This window comes from Hyla sarda, chromosome 10 (genome assembly GCF_029499605.1).
Source record: "Hyla sarda isolate aHylSar1 chromosome 10, aHylSar1.hap1, whole genome shotgun sequence".
NCBI lineage: Eukaryota > Metazoa > Chordata > Amphibia > Anura > Hylidae > Hyla > Hyla sarda.
In genome coordinates this window covers 104,611,038-104,631,660 of record NC_079198.1, presented here as the reverse complement: position 1 = coordinate 104,631,660, position 20,623 = coordinate 104,611,038, and the positions used below count along the sequence as shown (strand labels likewise).

Genomic DNA, 20,623 nt, shown 5'->3' with positions numbered 1-20,623 from the left:
CCACCTTTTCCAGCCCACGGGAGCACCTGAAAGCTGAACTAATTTATGCATGATAAGTCATCAATTACCGCGCCGAGAAGTTCGTGACGAATCGAATTTACTGTAAGTTCGCTCATCTCTAGTTAGCTCCCTCTGCTGGTCAACAGTGGGAGATATGACAAGTTATTTAATTTTTCATATTTTGTGAGCAGTAAGAAAAAAAAAAAGGTAAAAGGTTAACAAATATGTTGGAAAAAATTATATATTTATATATTTTTTGTGGGGCATAATTTGGGGGGGGGGGGGGGGGGGAGCCATTTTGTAACTTTTGGGGGCTTCCGATTCAACGCAGTGCAATATTTGGTAAAAATGACACCTTATCTATACGGTTACAAGGATACCCAATTTATATAGGTTTTATTCCACTACTTTATTTTTTTTTAACCACATGAACCAAAATGAGTATGTGTAAAATTGTCCTCTTCTGATCCCTATAACTTATTTTTCCGCATACTGGGATGTATGAGGGCTCATTTTTTGTGCCGTGATCTGAAGTTTTAATCGGTATCATTTTTGTTTTGATGAGACTATCTCTTTTTATAAATTTTTTTAGGGTATAAAAAATACGCAATGTTGGAGACTTTGGAATTTTCTTCCGTATACGCCATTGACCTTGCAGTTTATTATACTTTTATAGTATACATTTAGCGGCAATACCATGTTTGTTTATTTAGGTTTACATTTTTTATTTTATTTTTTTTATGGGAAAAAGGGGGGGGGGGGGTGATTCAAACTTATTAGGAAAGGGGTTAAATCACAAATTTTTACACCATTTTTTTTAGTCCCCATAGGGGCTACTACATGCAATCTTCTCATCACATACACTGTTCAATGCTATGCCACAGCATAGCATTGATCAGTGTTATCGGCGCTCTGCTGCTCCAGCCTGGATCTCCGGCATGGAGCAGCATAGCGCCGATTGGACGGAAATGGATGCAGACCCCCTTCCATAGACTTGAATTGAGGGGGGCGGGTCGTGATGTCACGATCTTCCGTTCCCGTGGTCGGGAGCCAGAACCTCCAGCGCTGCCGGAAGCAGATACAGGTGGGTGCTGCATGCTATATTGCGGGGGTCCCCATAGGCGGGACCCCCCCCCCCCCGATCAAAGATCTTATCCCCTAGCCAAAGGATAGGGGATAATATGTCTAGGGGTGGAGTACCCCTTTAAGATCTCTCCACAGGTGTTCAATGGGATTTAGATCTGGACTCGTTGCTGGCAACTTCAGAACTCTCCAGCGCTTTGTTAGCATCCATTTTTGGGTGCTTTTTGACGTATGTTTGGGGTCATTGTCCTGCTGAAAGACCCAAGATCACGGACGCAAACCCAGCTATCTGAAACTGGGCTTTACAGTGCAACCCAAGAACCGTTGGTAATCCTCAGATTAAATGATGCCTTGCACACATTCAAGGCACCCATTGCCAGAGGCAGCAAGACAACCCCAAATCATCATTGAACCTCCACCATATTTCACTGTAGGTACTGAGATCTTTTCTTTGTAGGCCTCATTCTAATTTCGGAAGACAGTAGAATGATGTGCTTTACCAAAAAGCTCTATCTTGGTCTTATCTGTCCACAAGAAGTTTTCCCAGGATTTTGGCTTACTCAAGTTCATTTTGGCAAAATGCAGTTTTTTTTTTTTTTTTAGGTCTCTGTGTCAACAGTGGGGTCCTCTGCCATGGCATTTCATTTAAATGTCGACGGATAGTTCGCGCTGACACAGATTTTCCCTGAGCCTGCAGGACAGCTTGAATATCCTTGGAACTTGTTTGGGGCTGCTTATCCACCTGCCGGACTATCCTGCATTGACACCTTTCATCAATTTTTCTCTTCCGTCCACGCCCAGGGAGATTAGCTACAGTGCCATGGGTTGCAAACTTCTTCATAATGTTACGCACTGTGGACAAAGGCAAATCTAGATTTCTGAAGATTGACTTGAAACCTTGAGATTGTTGATATTTTTCCACAATTTTGGTTCTCAAGTCCTCACAGTTTTCTTCTCTTTCTGTTGTCCATGCTTAGTATGGGACACACAATGCAAGGACTAAAGTGAACTTCTCTCTGCTTTCAGGTGTGATTTTTTTTATATTGCCCACACCTGTTACTTGCCCCAGGTGAGTTTAAAGGAACATCACATGCTTTAAACAATCTCATTTTTCCACATTTTGAAAAGATGGCAATAATTTTGTCCAGCCCATTTTTGCAGTTTGGTGTGACATTATGTCCAATTTGCTTTTTTTCCTCCTTTTTTGGTTTAGTTTCAATACACACAAAAGGGAATTAACATATGTATAGCAAAACGTGTTTCTGCAATCCTTTTCTGTGAGAAATACTTCATTATCTAGAAAAATTTCAGGGGTGCCAACATTTACAGCCATGACTGTATTAGCAATGCCAGCTAATAATGGGTCTACCTCTGGAACGGGACCCTTGATTTCAAGGAAGTTATCTTATTTTAATCTAGTTAACCCTGCATATCGAGTTTAGTGGGAGCAAACCGGCTGTCAGTTTCACTTTAATAAAATATAAGCATTATATAAGACAGGCCTCAATGTTACATCACCATACTACACTCACTGTTCCAAGCCATGTTTCCAGCTGTTTCACAACTACTGTTTTATAGTTTTTCAACACAATCACATCCTTTCCACTTACATCTCCACCCTCACTTGTGACAGTCACAAAGCTGTCTTATTTACCAGTGAAAGCTTGCACATGTGCAGTCTGACCACAGGGACTCTTCTCTCGCAGCCCTAGATGTTCCGTGTATACTCTACATGTGTGTTTAGAACATTTCAGATGCCACGAACAGTACATCATTGACCCCCCCCCCAGTGTCGAATGGTGCCTGCATAAGGCTTCACTGGGGATAGGGAAATGAGAAAACAGCTTTGTGACCATCACTTGCAAGCAAGGGAGGCAGATGCAAGATGAGTTGAGAGAGCTGGGCACTTGGGGCAAATCTGAGCACCCCATGGTCACTTCTGCCCTAATTCCATATTTAAAATTAAATAATATGTCACTGACACAGAGTGAAGAATATCATGAGCCATTTCAGTTACAAAATGACTTCTAGAGAACACAAGCTGACCTTTCCTGTATAGACTAAGAATGAATCAGCAAAGGTCGGAGAACTTAACCTCTATTGTACTGTTGGAAGCACCATGGACGTTAATGTACATCCTGGTGTGGTGGTACTTAACGCAGCAGGATGCACATTTATGTCCTGTGTATGACCACGAGCATCGGAGCAATGTTAGAGTCATAAACTGCAGGTCCCGGCTGCCATCAGCCTGGGAACCACCGGTAATGGTCGACATCCGCGATCACGCGGATGTCTGCCATTAACCCCTCATATGCTGTGATCAATACAGATCACGGCATCTGCAGCAATGCGCATGTTAAAATAGATGATTGGATTGCCTGCATCGCTGCTGCGAGGATCCGGTCATCTGTAATGGTGGCCGGAGGTCCCCTCACCTGCCTCCGTCCATCACCTTGGGTCTTCTGCTCTGGTCTGAGATGGAGCAGAGCAGAAGATACCTGATAATACTGATCAATGCTATGCCCTATGCATAGCACTGAACAGTATTAATCAACTGATTGCTATTGATAATCCCCTATGTGGACATAAGTGTAAAAAATAAAAATAAAAAAAATAAAAGGGGAAACCCTCCAATAAAAATTATTTTTTCCCCCTTTGTACCCACAAAGCGTAAAATAATATTTTTTTTATAAAACATTTGGTATCGCAGCGTGTGGAACTGTACAAACTATCAAAATATAATGATATGATCCCGTATGGTGAACGGCGTAAACTTTAAAAATAAAGCCCAAAAAATGCTGCTTTTGTAACATTTTATTCCCAAAAATTTTTATTAAAAAAGTGATCTAAAAAGTTTTATATATGCAAATGTGGTATCGATAAAAAGTACAGGTGACTGCACAAAAAAAAAATAAAAAAAAAAAAAAAGCCCTCATACCACCCCATATACAGAAAAATTAAAGTTCTAGGTGGTCAAAATAGGACAATTTTATATTCCCGATTCTATACAAAAAGTTGAGAATTTTTTAAGCGGTACACAATTAGAAAAGTATCTTGCCATGGGTATCATTTTAAATTGTATTGACCCACAGAATAAAGAACATTTTTTCCGTAAGGCTAAGTTTCTACTTTGTTTTTTGTCCTACGTTTTTCGGTTTGAAAAAAAAAAAAAAAAAACATTTTTTTTCTGGCACTCTCATTTGTGTGGAAACTGCATTTTTTTGGTACTACCAAAAAGATTCCCCTTAGGGGTCTCTGGGCAACTAATAATCACAACAAAATTCCTTGGGGAAATAAATCCCCTCAGGGATAATCCTGACTAGAACCATGAATTTATTTTTATTTTAGAATATATTAAAACTATAGTTTTATTTAACAAAATAAAAATATTTGGGTGCCTCTAGTCAGGGATATCCCTGAGGGGATTTATTTCCCCAATGAATTTTGTTGTGAAATTGCATTTTTGGCACCTTGGCAGTTTTTTTCGGTACCCAAAATTTGTTGGGTACCAGAAAAAAAATAAAAAAAGGATGCAGTAGTGTTGGAAATTTTTTTAACGAAATTTTAATTTTTTATAAACTAAATTTTAAAAGAATTTAAATATTCTAAAAAAAAAAAAAAAAAAAAAAAAAGGTATCTCCATCACTTTTTTGGATCGCTAAAGTCCAAAAGAGAATAAAAACCGCCTGAAAAAAAGCCAAAGTTAAAACCCACATGGTGTTTTTATAGAGAGTTATGGATTTCAGAAGGCGAGGAGGAAAAAAACGAAAATGCAAAAATAAAATTGGCCTGGTCCTTAAATGGAGTATTCCAGCGCAAAATAATTTATCCCCTATCCAAAGGATAGGGGATGTTCTAGATTGCAGGGGGTCCAAGCACTGGGGCCCCCGGGACGGGAACGCGGCAGTCTGCAGGAAGTGAAGTTTCTTCCCCAGCAGAAAGCCATGGCAGACACACCCCCTCCATGTATCTCTATGGGGTACATGAAGGGGGCGTGTCGGCCACCGCATCATGCGGGGACAGAACGCCCCCTTTCCAGCATACTGCTGCGGCCCCATCCAGGAGATCCCGAGGGGCCCTAATGCTTGGACCCCCAGGGATCTATAACTTATCCCCTATCCTTTGGATAGGGGGATAAGTTTTATTGCACTACAGATCTCCTTTAAGGTGAAAATGGTCTTGGTCCTTAAGATACCAATCAATTTTGGCCTTTGCCACTGGTCCCGGCTACTGATAGCAGCCTGGACCATCCCACTATGGCTCGGTCTCCTGAGTTTCCTTGAGGGATAAGACTCTGTAAGCAGGTCCCCCTATCATTCCATATCTCTGCAGCATGTGCTGTATCTACTCCATTATAGAGCCCTGCGCAGGACCGTTCTTAAAGGGTTTATCCACCATAAGGTGATTTTAGTACATACCTGCCAGACAAAATGTGCGCTTGTCTTGGGGCTAAATTGCTATGTTGTGAGATTACCATAACACTGTGGATAGCTTTTGTGAACTGTATATTTCCTGTTTGAATTTTCTCTTACTACAAATCCCATAATTCCACTTCTTCCCACACACTAGCCACCCCACCCATTGAACCTCAAACGAGCTGAATTCCATGCAAACAGTGCTTTCTAATCAGGGTTCCTCCAGTTGTTGCCAATTCCCTGTAGTCGCTCCACCCATTAAAGCAGAAGAGGCTCCCTGTTCTCACCTGACTAGTGAGGATGTGTCTCGGCCGCACTGCATCCTGGGATGCAGTTAAAAACTAAAATTCAGAGCCAAGATCACATAAGAATGCGAGACAGACTATCAAAAATAGTTAGAGACACTATATTATGAACTACATTAACTTAACAGTTCCTGCAGCAGTCCAAAAATAAAATAAATTAAAAAAAAAGTCCTAAAATATCCCTTTAATCCTTCTCCAGCTGAATTTCTGACCATTACCACTCACTACTGCAAGGTTACGCCAGCTGCTGCAAACATTTTGTCACAGCTTTTAAAGATACATACAAGAGGTTTGGGGGACTGCCCAGGACCCGATGTATGTACAGTGACAGCCCACCGGCCCACTCAAGGCTGAAAACTGCCCGCTACCACAATTATATTTGGTCATGCGGGATCTCAATCCCATTGGAGTCCTCTACTCTACTGCTTCCTGGGCACTGTGAGGCTGAGCCCAGACAGTGCATTTGTGGTACATGTTCAGCACCACAAAACTGCAGAAACTTACAAGTAGATGAGATTTTCAAAACCACACATGGAAATCAGAACATGCTGAGGGTTGTCAGTGCTGTGCCACTTGCCTAATAGGAATGCTGACAGAATACTGTGGACTCATTAGACTGGTGAATAAACTAATGGCATTAATTGTGCAGACCTAAAAATTATAGTTGGCAGCACATCTTCCAATATAACAAGGGAATGTGCAGCCAACAATGGAAGTGAACAGCGGCACAATCGATCAAGAGAATGATTGTGCTTAGAGTTCAATCCCCATGATTCACCTGTCTAAATGGCCATAACAAGAATCACTGACCAGGGAACATATTGGCCCTGTTGTAACGCTGGACTTATCAGTTTAGTGTGAAGAGGTGCATTGAGCGACTAGCAGTCACGTAGAGCTATAAAATTACATGCTGGCCATTGAAATTAGGCTGGGGCTACATGGGAATTTTAGCTGCAATGGCGTTGTGCAGGTGAGAATAACCATGTGGGACAGAAATGACTGTGCTGCATTACAGCTTAAGTACACGAATGGGGTCGCAACCACAACCCGATCAAAAGTCTTGTAACTATCGGGACACAACGCAACCCCATTCACTTACCCAAGAGGCAATACAGCCCAATCACTGCAACATGACACTGAACAGCCATCTAGTACCATTTAACAATCTCATTAGATGGCAACCACGTGTCAGCCATGTTTGAATAGTACATTTGGGCAGAAGGTCATTCCTTAAAAAAAAAAAAAAAAATTCAAGTATGGGCAGTTTGAACAATTGTAACGGCCAATGTGGACTAAAATGAATATGGCTGTGCACAATGATAGTCTGCCAGTTCAATTTTTATGTAGGGCTGCAATGAAATCCCCAGTTACCCTGATTCACTGCCAAGTTTAGGCCAGAGGTTTTCCAGTTTTCAGATCAGCCCTTTAGGAGATTGAATAATTACAGTGGGACAGTAGTTTAGTTTAAGAGCATTTTTTAATACAAAACGGGTTTGTGCTGGAGTAGCTGGAGTTTTTGCGACAAATTCAGCCACTCCCAGACTTAACACACGTGTACGTTCACATTAGCATTAAGGCTTCTTTCATAACAGAAGTCAACAGATGGCAAGACATCAGCTATACCAAACAGACCTCACTGACCTATAATAGGGTTGTAAGGCTCCTCAAGGGAGCCTGTAATGTTGACAGGAAAAAGAAAAAAAATGATTCTAAATTCTACATACACGCGCTGCATGCAACCTCCATACAGACACTGTTTAGCACCATATACTGCATGTGGAGATATTCACCTCTATAAAGCAACAGCCGAGTGGTACATATAACCAGGGCTGTGGAGTCGGACGAAATTTTGGGTACCTGGAGTCTGAGTCGGCAAACAATGCACCGACTCCTAAATTTAGATTGGAATAAAAAAATAAAAAAAGTTTAAAAAAGTTTAAATGTCCCAATTCACAAAAAGTTATAATTAATGACTTCTCTACTTTTCAGAATAAAGACCAATGCATGCAGTGCCTCACCTAACCGCAAAACGAACAAGTTAAGTGACCGTGAAGAAGCATGCTTTTCTATATGGCACACAACGTACAATTAGGAGCGGTAATACTTATACTTTCCATAGTGTTGTGTTCTGCTGTTACAGGGAACTCATGGGTAACCTAGCCTCTCACTGATAAGGGATTAAGTAAATATGTTTTTTGCAGGACTAGAGACACACTTTTATAAGTGAAGGGAATGGAGGGTCAATAGTTCAAGACTGAAGCTGTAAACCATTCGAAAAACTGCTGCCATTCAGCTAAGGCTATAAAAACTTGTAAACTCGATTGTTAGCTTTAACAGGTACTCCGCCCCTAGACATCTTATTCCCTATCCAAAGGATAGGGGATAAGATGTCAGATCGCCGGGGGCCCGCTGCTAGGGACCCCCAGGATTGCCGCTGCGGCACCGCGCTCTCATTACTGCACAGAGTGAGTTCGCTCTGTGCGTAATGACGGCCGACACAGGGGCCGGAGCATCATCACATCACGGCTCCGCCCCACGTGATGTCACGACCAGCCCCCTCATTACAAGTCTATGGGAGGGGGCGTGGCGGTCATCACACCCCCTGCCATAGACTTGCAATATGGGGCGGGCCGTGAGGTCACGAGGGGCTGAGCCATGATGTCACACTGCTCCGTCCCCTGTATCGCCCATCATTACGCACAGAGCGAACTCGCTCTATGTAGTAATGAAAGCGCGGTGCTGCAACGGCGATCCCAGGAGTCCCCAGCAGCAGGACCCTGGTGATCTGACATCTTATCTCCTATCCTTTGGTTAGGGGATAAGATGTCTAGGGGCGGAGTACCCCTTTAAACATGACTATGGGATTCTACTAGGGAAATCATGTTTTATAATACATGCCACTTCCTGGATCCTCCCACTGCCCTATCTTTAGCAGCAGATCAGCACACAAACTGTTCAATACAGTAGACTATTGGCTTCCCAGCCAGTAGTCCTGCGGTAATGACATGTTTAATACATTCGCATATTAATACAGAGGAGTAGGGAGTACAGAATTTATCTACCGACTCCTCAGCCCTGCATATAACCAGTATTCCGTGTCAGTGTTACAATGGACCAAAGTTTTGACCAGCAGAAACAGTTGACATTAACAGCCTTATTTTTACAAAGCTGTAATAAAAAGGTCAAATGCAGAAGGCTTAGCTCCTACAGTGACTACTGGAAAAAAAAGTGCTTACCAAATGCAGCATGGAAATGTCAGTGTTTGATAAAAAAAAAAAAAAAAAAAAAATCAGTGGATTCTGATAACTAGTGCATATGGGCTTTAAACAGAGCTGGTTAGGATGTCATGACAGGAGGGGTTGTCATTGGAAAACTGAAGGTATAGGCTTCGGGCGAGTACTGGTGTATCTCAGATGAGTTAAGATACAGGTGCAGTAAATGGGATTTACATAGGGGTTCACTACACTGTTAGTACATACTGGTCCCTAAGGAGGAGCCGATCACTAAGGAAGCCAGCAGTCCAACAGTGATCAGTCGTAACCAGTGGGCAACCTGGCAATGATCCTACAGCAATGCCACCATGACGCTCCCGGAGGCCGCTCCCTTAGTTTTTTTCCTGTTTCCATTACCATGACAAAATTATAACAGAAAGCCCATTAGAGTCCATTGGCTGTCTGTATAGTGCATAGATGTGTCATGTCCAGCAATATGAGATATTCTAAGTCAGGTGTCTCAAACTGGTAGCCCTCCAGCGGTAGCAAAACAAACTCCCAGCATGTCTGGACATGCCCAGATAATGGCTGTGGGGAATGCTGGGAGTTTAGGTTTTGCAACATCTGGAGGGTAACCAGTTGGAGACCCCTGTTCTAGGTAATTGCTCTACTCTGGCTAACAGATCACCAGTAGAGGACCCCTTTATTAAATTCAAGATTCACTTAATGCTTTGTTAAAAGAGGTTTGAAGCAAGTCAGTGAACATGAAGACATTCTATAATTGTATTATCTTTCACTGCCAGACTAAGGCTATATTCATGTGAAGGAATTTCCATGCGAAAATTCTGCAGCATAGACCCATTGATTTCAATTGGATTCTGCTGCACTGTTCACATAGAATTTCCTTGCCGGAAACATCTGGTGCGGAAATTCAAAATCCAGCGTCCGCAGGAAGAGAGGAAAAAAAACAAAAAACAAAAAGTATATTCTTTCTGCGGACTCCAGACAGAAATGCATTTCCATCTGAGACTGCACATATCAGAATAGTGGCACTCCATTGTGGCAAGTGGCACTCCGTTGTCAGGAATGTCTGCAGACACAGCTCAAGTACCATTCCCCAGTGTAAATATGGCTTAAAGGGTAGGATGACCACGGCAATACGCTGTTCCTCACACCAATATTCTGTTCTCTTCTGTGACCTCTCTGCCTTTGACAATGTAGACCACTTCCTCCTGCTTCAAACCATCATCCCCCTAGAATCATAAATGTGGGCCTCTCTTAGATCTCCTCTTACCTTAGGTTCAGTGTCTCACACACACTCACTGCTGGTGTCACCCAAGGCTGTCGTGGGGCTCCACACCTTCTCCATCTATACTCTTGGCATAGGTCAGATAATAGAAAATTCATTAGCTTCCCGCCATCTTACTCCACCTAATCCCACAAGTCCACCTTGGAATCACCTTCAATTCTGTGCCATCTTTCATACCACACCTCCAGACCCTTAACCACCACCTGCCGCAAATGCTTAATTTTTCTGAAATCCACTCATTACTTTGACTCCCACTAAACTAATGGTACATGCGCTCATCTCCCACTTAGACTACTGCATCATCCTCTTTTGTGGCCTGCCAAACACTCTCACTCCCCTCCAATCCATCTATCATGGGCAGGGCCCTCTCTCCCTCTGATTTTGCCATTTTATCTGTATCACTGTCATTCCGTGTTAAGTATTTTAACCCTTACCCTGGAACTAAGGGTGCTTTAAAAATAGTAATCTCTGTAGGAGGTTCGGATAGGAGCCTCCATCACAGATTCCAAAATCCCCGACAAAAATAGTACATCATCCAGTAAAATGTCAGACCTCGTGAGTGAAATCTGACAGACCCCCATTGAATTCAATAGTGTCCATCAGGTGTGGCTAGAGTCCAAACTTCAAGGGATCGAGCACAGCTGTTACTTTCATTATTCTGCACCTATAAACAGAGAAGGGGGAAAGAATTTCTATTTTACCTATAGTAACTTAAACCTATAGTAAAATTTTTCCCTATACTTACGTGCTAGCTTTAGTCATGGTAATATGGGATGTATATCCTATTACTTTTTTTTAAAGGAAGGTGGGTGTTAAACATATCTATAGGTAGATCATAGCTTATATTTTATTTATTGACTTTACAGCTTTCATGATGGAGGAATAAGATTTATTGAACAGTGTTCTATACAGGGGGGGGCGGAGTATTTAGTCAGACACCAATTTTGCAAGGTCTCCCACTTAAAAAGATGAGGCCTGTAAATTTCATCATAGGTATACCTCAACTATGAGACACATAATGAGAAAAAGAAATCCATAAAAATCACATTGTCTGATTTTTTTTTTTAAAGAATTTTCTAATTATGTTGGAAAGTAAGTATGTGGTCAATAAAAAGTTCATCTCAATACTTTGTTATATACTCTTTGTTGGCAATTACAGAGGTCAAACGTTTTCTGAAAGTCTTCACAAGGTTTTCACACACTGTTGCTGGTATTTTGGCCCATTCCTCCATGCAGATCTCTTCTAGAGCAGTGAAGTTTTGGGGTTGTCGTTGGGCAACAAATTTTCAACTCCCTCCAAAGGTTTTCTATGGGGTTGAGATCTGGAGACTGGCTAGGCCACTCCAGGAAACCTTGCAATGCTTCTTACAAAGCCACGCCTTCGTTGCCCGGGCGATGTGTTTGGGATCATTGTCATGCTGAAAGACCAAGCCATGTTTCATCTTCAATGCCCTTGCTGATGGAAGGAGGTTTTCACTCAAAATCTCACGATACATGGCCCCATTCATTCTTTCCTTTACACGGATCAGTCGTCCTGGTCCCTTTGCTGAAAAACAGCCCCAAAGCACGATGTTTCCACCCCCCATTCTTCACAGTAGGTATGGTGTTCTTTGGATGCAACTCCACATTCTTTCTCCTCCAAACACGACGAGTTGAGTTTTTACTCAAAAAAGTTCTACTTTGGCTTCATCTGACCATATGACATTCTCCCAATCCTCTTCTGAATTATACAAATGCTCTTTAGCAAATTTAAGACGGGCCAGGATATGTACTGGGGGACACATCTGGCACTGCATGATTTGAGTCACTAGCGGTGTAGTGCGATACTAATCGTAGCCTTTGTTACTTTGGTCCCAGCTCTCTGCAGGTCATTCACCAAGTCTCCCAGTGTGGTTCTGGGATTTTTGCTCACCGTTCTTGTGATCAGTTTGACACCACGGGGTGAGATCTTGCGTGGAGCCCCAGATCGAGGGAGATTATCAGTGGTCTTGTAGGTCTTTCATTTTCTAATAATTGCTCCCACAGTTTATTTCTTCACACCAATCTTGCCTATTGCAGATTCAGTCTTCCCAGCCTGGTGCAGGTCTACAATTTTGTTTCTGGTGTCCTTCGCCAGCTCTTTGGTCTTGGCCATAGTGGAGTTTGGCGTGTGACTGAGGTTGTGGACAGGTGACTTTTATACTGATAAGTTCAAACAGGTGCCATTAATACAGGCTACAGGTCTGTGAGCCAGAAATTTTGATTGTGTGTAGGTGCACAAATACTTATTTTACCAAGGAATTTACCAATTCGCTCATTAGAAATCTTACAATGTGATTTCCTGTATTCTTTACCCCCATTCTGTCTCATAGTTGACACCTTTGATGAAAATTACAGGCCTCTCATCTTTTCAAGTGGGAGACCTTGCACAATTGGTGGCTGACTAAATACTTTTTTCCCCACTGTATATCAGAAAACAGAATCACAAAGGTAAAATCCTACCTCACTCACACAAGTATCAGCCTAAGGTCTTGCAGCTCAGCTCCAGTCCTCAAGTATTGGTAACAGGTTGTGTACAGTATGTTCAGATTTGATAAATGTAGTTTAAAACTAATAATTCTTTAAAGTGTCACAGTCACATCAAGCATTTTAACATCAAGACCTTTAATTGGTTTGGTCTGGGTGCAGAGACCCTCCCCTTAAATCACTAGAACAAGGCAGAAGAAGCATGCAGCTAAACATATCGCTCATCATCTTGCATGAAGCTACATAAGATGGTCTCCATAGTAAGTCTATGCAGCCAACGTGTACAGTGACTGCACTGGATGAAAGACTGGGAGCACTTAGCTGAACTCTCCTCAAGCCTCAATCTAGGCAAGTCTTTTGATTGGTGGTCGTGGTGGGTGTCTGGGTGTTCATACCCCCACTGCACTAAAACATGGCATGTCAAAAGCTGTGGGGCTGTTTTTGTTTTTTTAAGTGACAATTACAAATTTATGTGAATTCACGTTAGGCTGGGTTCACATATGTCCAGCATAGGTGAACTCAGCCTAGATCTCGACGCAACTGATGCCATAACTGACGACAAGTTGTCATCAGTTTTATGGCATCCGGCATCCATTGTTTTTGGACGGCGAACCTGCGTTCCTCTGTCAGGTGCCCTCCGGCGTGTCCAGCCATCCAGCGTCAAGAGAGACTGCGGATGATTGTGAACTGCCCCATTCAAATTAATGGGATCAGTTCTAGCATCAGTTTCCCTCTGGTGCACGCCAGAGGGAAACTGTGCCAGACACCTGATATGTGAACCCAGCCTTTCCAAAATTCTGTAAACTGGACATGCTGGGAACTCTCCAGGACGTCACTGGAACTTCTTGCTCTTATGGGAGGTCATTACAGCTTAATAAGGAAGCAAACCTTATTCAAAGTGTTAAATATACTACTGAATGTAGAAGGCCTTTAAATGAAGCGATGGAAATGTGGAACAATTTTACTTTTCTTCCACAGATAACCTGCCATGATATAAAATAAAAAAGTTAAAAAGATTGTTAACTTACAATACTATACCCAGAAATTAAATTTTACAGGTTTAAAAAAAAAAATGTTGTATATAAATTATGGAAAATTGTAAGACAAACCATGCCATCAGTGCCAACAGTATCATCCTCTTATAGCAGCAATTCTCCACTTAGTTATGAAGAAATGCATAAAAGAGTATTTGCAGAGAGGTTTCTTTAGGAATAAACATGCGATGGATCAAGTGCATACAGTAACTGAACTGTACACTGCTCAAAAAAATTAAAGGATACACAAACACCACAATATAACTCCAAGTCAATCACACTTCTGTGAAATCACGCTGTCCTCTCAGGAAGCAACACTGATTGACAATCAATTTCACATGCTGTTGTTCAAATGGAACAGACAACAGTTGGAAATTACACCCCCAATAAAGTAGTGGTCCTGCAGGTCGTGACCACAGATCACTTCTCAGTTCCTATGCTTCCTGGCTGATGTTTGTGTCACTTTTTAATGCTGGCGGCGCTTTCACTCTGGTGGTAGCATGAGACAGTCTACAACCCACACAAGCGGCTCAGGTAGTGCAGCTCATCCAGGATGGCACATCAATGCGAACTCTGGCAAGAAGGTTTGCTGTGTCTGTCAGTGTAGTGTCCAGAGCATGGAGGCGCTACCAGGGGATAGGCCAGTACATCAGGCCAACAACCCAGTAGCAGGACCGCTACCTCCGCCTTTGTGCAAAGAGGAGCACTGCCAGAGCCCAGCAAAATGACCTCCAGCAGGCCACAAATGTGCATGTGTCCACTCAATCGGTCAGAAACAGACACCATGAGGATGATATGAGGGCCGACCTCCACAGGTGGGGTTTGTGCTTACAGCCCAAAACCATGCAGGACATTTGGCATTAGCCAGAGAACATCAAGATTGGCAAATTCGCCACTGGCTCCCTGTGCTCTTCAGATGAAAGCAGGTTTACACTAAGCACATGTGACAGCCGTGACAAAGTCTGGAGACGCCGTGGAGAATGTCCTGCTGCCTGCAACATCCTCCAGCATGACTGGCTTGGCGGTGGGTCAGTAATGGTGTGGCGTGGCATTTCTTTGAGGGGGCTGCACAGCCCTCTGTGTGCTTGCCAGAGGTAGCCTGACTGCCATTAGGTACCAGATGAGATTCTCTGACCCCTTGTGAGATCATATGCTTGTGCGGTTGGCCCTGGGTTCCTCCTAATGCAAGTCAATGCTAGCCCTCATGTGGCTGGAGTGTGTCAGCAGCTCCCGCAAGAGGAAGGCATTGGTGCTATGGACATGCCCGCTTGTTCCCCAGACCTGAATCTGTTTGAGCACATCTGGGACATCGTCTTGCTCCATCCACCAACGCCACGTTGCACCACAGACTGTCCAGGAGTTGGCGGATGCTTTAGTCCAGGTCTGGGAGGACATCCTCATCTGGAGCAGGCCAAGGTGTTGTAGGGAGGTCATACAGGCACGTGGAGGCCACAAACACTACTGAGCCTCATTTGGACTTGTTTTAAAGGACATTACACAAAGTTGGGTCAGCCTGTAGTGTGGTTTTCCACTTTGATTTTGAGTGTGACTCCATATCCAGACCTCCATGGGTTGATAAATTTGATTTCCATTGATCATTTTTGTGTGAGATTTTGTTGTCAGCACATTCAACTATGTAAAGACGAAAGTATTTCATACGATTAATTCATTCAGATTTAGGATGTGTTACCTTAGTGTTCCCTTTATATATATTTTTTTGAGCAGTGTAATTCCTACCTGCAGCATGCCCATGCGCAGTGTAAAAAAAAAAAATAATAATCAGACACCCTCCATTTCTAGAAAGAAATCTATCTGCAGAATCAAAGTATATACTGGCTAGGTGACAGCTTTTATGGTTAGTATGTAAAATCCTTATCAGGCAACTTATTTTGTTTAAGGAAGCAGCCATTGCATTACAAACACCTTATTTAAGGTGTTGCCCCAAGATTATAAATTATCCCCCACTTTCAAGGATAGGGACCTAGCAGATTGTTAAGGGTTTAACTGCTAGGATCAAGAGAACAGAGGTCAATTGTCCCAACTAAATGATACAACAACTCACATGCCTAGCCACCACTCCATTGGCAGTCTAAAGGGCTGCCAAACAACGTGGTGTTCAGCAACATTTAGAAGCTCAACTATGTACAAACGGAACGTGTAACTAATGGGGACAGCAATGGCTGGACTCCCAGTAATCAGGTAGTTTAGCCACCATCCTCTGAGATTAATCTTACATTGGTTATTTCATATCTAATCATCAAATTAGACGATCTGTTGAAACTCAAGTAGGGAGAACAAATCCTGAAGGTACAGTGGTCAGTATTTAAACCTAACATATAATTGTGCTCATGGATTATGCTGGAAAAAAGAAAAATTAGCAGCCATATTTGACCATGTAGGTTGACTCCCAATCAATATTCCCCTTCTTTGTGAAAGGCTTTTGAACAAGCACTATGTCCTATAATGAAAAGAGGGAAGAACTCAAAATAAGAGATTAGCAACTCTTGCTTCTGGAGGAGACTCTGGCTTGGCCGTAAATCATTAATCCTGCTATAAAGGCTCTAATTGGGTCAGATATTGACTTCAAAAGTAGCTACCTAGAAGTGGCAATAGAAAGCTTCCTTTAGCCTGAAGAGAGCTCACTTGCATACCTTTTAGCAGAAAAAATTGCCTTTAGGTTCCCCTAAAACAGCTGATATCCACAAAAAAAAAAAAAACTGAAACCTTAGTTGCAAATATACAGCTGATCCAGTGACCATATGTAATGCATTGTAAATGTTACATCATACTTACCTAAATAATTGTTACACAAACTTACACTTGTAGGTAGGGAAACCATTGCATAATGTCTAAATATTTAAAGCAAACATCACTATCCAACAAACAAGAACAATTCTGCAAAATGAAATAAATGAGTAAGATACACATGCATCAGAGTTCCCTGAACACCAAGCGATACCATAGTACTGAGGTTATACCTTCCTACTATTACATAGTGGAGCTGCAAATGTAATAGATTTACACCTTTGATAGTTGAAACCTTTTTGGTTTACATAAAATGCAATCCTGGGGATACAGTTCTTTGTCTTTCTTAAGGAGATCATTGTACATCTGTTCATATGTAGTTTTGAAATCGTAAACATTTGGCTTGTCAGGTGCTGGACCCGGAAGTTTAACATGTGTTCCTGTTCCAAATGACCGGACATTGAAGGATCGTTTGCTGTAAGAAACAGAGACAAAAAGGGCCACTTTAGTATTAAGCCAATTGTCATTCCATTTTCTGTTGAAATGTGAAAGGTTACAGAAATTGTTAAAACATATCGTATTTATGTACTGCATGTTAACACGTCCTATAGCTAATGACTGGGAAACATACATCAATATTGACAAGACTATACTACAGCATTTTCTGCCCCATTTATAAAAATCCAAACAAGTTAACCCTTCATGACCCAGCAATTTTTCTCTCTCCTTGCATTTTAAGACATACATAACACATACATAACTTATTTTTCTACTTGCAAATTTGTCTTAGGGCTCATTTTTGTGGGACAATTTTTTTTATTGGCACACTTTATTTTATCATAATGTATTAGAGCCAGGAAAAATATATGTAAAGGAAAAATTTTAAAACTATCATTTTGATCGTTTTTACACAAAGTAAATACTGACATGCTAACTGTATTCTATTCTATGGGTCAGTAGCATTACAATTTCAATTATACCAAACTTCGATAATTGCTATAGTTTAAACAGTACCACTATTACTTTTATGTGACTTTTTGATCATTGATAAAAAATAATATATTGTCGGTTAGCTCGGGGAGGTGATCAAGACTAGAGTTGAGCAAACTTACAGCAAATTGTCTCGTAGCGAACCTCGTAGCGTGGCTGTTGATTACTTTAGTCTGCATAAATTAGTTCAGCTTTCCAAGGGCTCCAGTTACCTGGAAAAGTTGGATACAGACCTAGGAGACCTAAGACTGTCATCCTGGACTTTTCATCCCGGACAATGTCCCATTGAAAGCTGGACTAATTTATGCAGACTAAAGTAATCAACAGCTGAACTTCGAGGTTCGCTACGAGCCAATTTACTGTAAGTTTGCTCAACTCTAGTCTTGATCACCTCCCTGAGCTAACCGGCAATATTTTATTTTTTTTGATCAATGATCAAGAAGTCACATAAACGTAATAGTGGTACTGTTAAAAACTACAGCAATGATCTAAGTTTGGTATCATTGAAATTGTAATGATACTGATCCATAGAACAAAGTTAGCATGTCAGTGTATTCACTTAATTGTTTACGTATGTAAAAGGGGGAAAACAAAAACAAACATGTATCCCCACATGCGGCAATGTCCAAACTATTAAAATATAATGTTAATGAAACCGCATGATGAATGGCGTAAAATGTACAAAACATACCAAAGTCAAGAAATGCTGATTTTGGGCTACTTCTAGGGTTGCAACGATCAACGTTATTGATAAAATTCGATAACTGAATTCGTTGTCGGCCGATTCGTTGTCCGGGTTCCGGCTGTGATAACACTGTTGCGGGCGCGCGGTCAGACGCTAGTCTGCACAGTCGCAGCCTCTGTTCAGTTTGTTTAGTCCCTGTCCCACCCTCCGCTACCCACTGCTCACCAATCATGTGAGCGTCTGCTTCTCTGAACTTCTCCCCTCGTGGACGCTCTCTACACTTATGGAGCCTCAGCCTGCCGTGGAGGACTCCGTACTACTGCTGTCGGTAGGACAGTTTCCTGAAGTTTAATGCGCCCTGCCCGTTACTGCCGCATTGCTTATTGACACACATGGGGGGGGGAGAGGGTATCTGCAGCATTGCACTTTAGTGTCATCTACAGACACTAGGATGCAATGATCTGCACATACACTACTATACACATGGGGGGGGGGGGGGTGTAAGTGTGTACTACATGCACACTGCTATACACATGGTAGTATGTGCAGAGCATTGCATCTTAGTCTGTACAACAGACACGGGTGCAATGCTCTGCATATACCCCTATGTGTAGTGCAGAGCACTAGGATGCAATGCTCTGCACATACTACCATGTGTATAGCAGTGTGCATGTAGTACACACTTACACCCCCCCCCATGTGTATAGTAGTGTATGTGCAGATCATTGCATCCTAGTGTCTGTAGATGACACTAAAGTGCAATGCTGCAGATACCCTCTCCCCCCCCCCCCCCTCTCCTCCCCCCCCCCCCCCCCCCCCCCCGTGTGTCAATAAGCAATGCGGCAGTAACAGGGGCAGGGCGCATTAAACTTCAGTAGTATGTGCAGAGCATTGCATGTGCAGACACAAGGGTGCAACGCTCTGCATATACCCCTATGTGTATATCTGTAAGCAGTGTACACCGCTTTACCCGTGGGGGTTTGTGCAGAGCATTCCACCCTTGTGTCTGTAGTACATATACACTGCTATACACAAAAGGGGGGGTGAAGAGCATTGCATCCTAGTGTGTACTACAGACATGGGTTGGGTGCAATGGTCTCCAGTCTGCAAATACCCCCATGTGTATAGGAGTGCTATAGAAAAAGTGTAAAGAAAAACAAATTAAATGTAAATCAACCGCCCCCCAATAAAAATTAGCTCCACCTTTTCCTATTGCTATACAAAATAGTTAAAAAAAATCTAATACTGCCGCATGGCTAATTGTCTGAACTATTAAAATTAAATGTTAGTAAATCATTAACATTTTATTTTAATAGTTCAGACAGGCACCCATGCAGAAGTATCAAATTTACGCTGGTTTATGTATAAGATCATTAATAATGACCCTGTATAGCAACCGGCGAGAACTTTAAAAAAAAAAAAAAAGTAAAAAAAAAAGTAAAAAATTGCTGTTTGATCACATCACATGCTAGAATACTTTTAATATGGCCATTGTACATAATTCTTCAAGTAGAATCAGCTGGACCCCTTATTTTGGCATTTTGATGTTTTTTCTGATTAATCATTAAGTCGATAAAATAATAGTTAGCTGCAGCCCTAGCTACTTCGAATAGAAAGAAAGAAAAATAAAAAAGTGATCAAAAATTCCCATAAGTCTACAGATCAAAAACACAAAAAATGATTCTGTTCCTCATCACCATATATCCCACTGAGGAAAATAAGCAGAGTAATTTTTCAACTTTGATCGCAACATGGTGCCATGCCTGGCTGAACACAAAACTGGGATTCCCTAAAGTTTGTGCCTCACATGGTCTTATTGGATGATCAGAACCTTACCCCCACTAAAAAATGATGCAAGCTGTTTATACTTTTAACCCAGCTTAGTCCTTAGCAGCCAGTAATTGCAATACTGGAGATGGTATAAGCATTATACCGGCAATTCAAAGCTGGTATTTTGTGCTGGCACCAGATAGGCCGGTCTTTTAAATTTGGGGGGGGGGGGGGGGAAGATTGGAAGACTGCATAGAACTCGGCCTCACCTCCCACATAGCGGTGTTGCAGTTCCACCTCCTGTGCACAGGTTTTGATAAATCTCCCCCACTGTATACAAAGGAAAAGTTGTCCAGTTGCCCATAGCAACCAATCAGCTCGCTGCTTTCATTTTTAAAGGAGTACTCCGGAGCTAACCTTTTATGGGGGAATTGGAGCATGAGGCTAAGTTATATAACATTCTAATATACTCACGTTTTCCATATGGTCTTCTTCCCGGTCTTCTCCTCGCTTTTCTCTCCGGCCGGAAGCTGGGTCTTTTGATGACGCTCGACCTGTATTTCTTCTTGA

The 20,623-nt window shown here is 42.1% G+C and overlaps 1 protein-coding gene across 1 annotated transcript in view; it reads right to left on the bottom strand.

Moving 5' to 3' along the window:
* Positions 1–20,623, bottom strand: part of SSU72 (SSU72 homolog, RNA polymerase II CTD phosphatase) — an 80,373-nt gene that overhangs the window by 27,210 nt on the left and 32,540 nt on the right. The window contains exon 2 of the mRNA XM_056544639.1: positions 16,940–17,083. Within this exon, the coding sequence (XP_056400614.1) occupies positions 16,940–17,083 (144 nt within the window). The remainder of the gene's footprint in view (positions 1–16,939; positions 17,084–20,623) is intronic.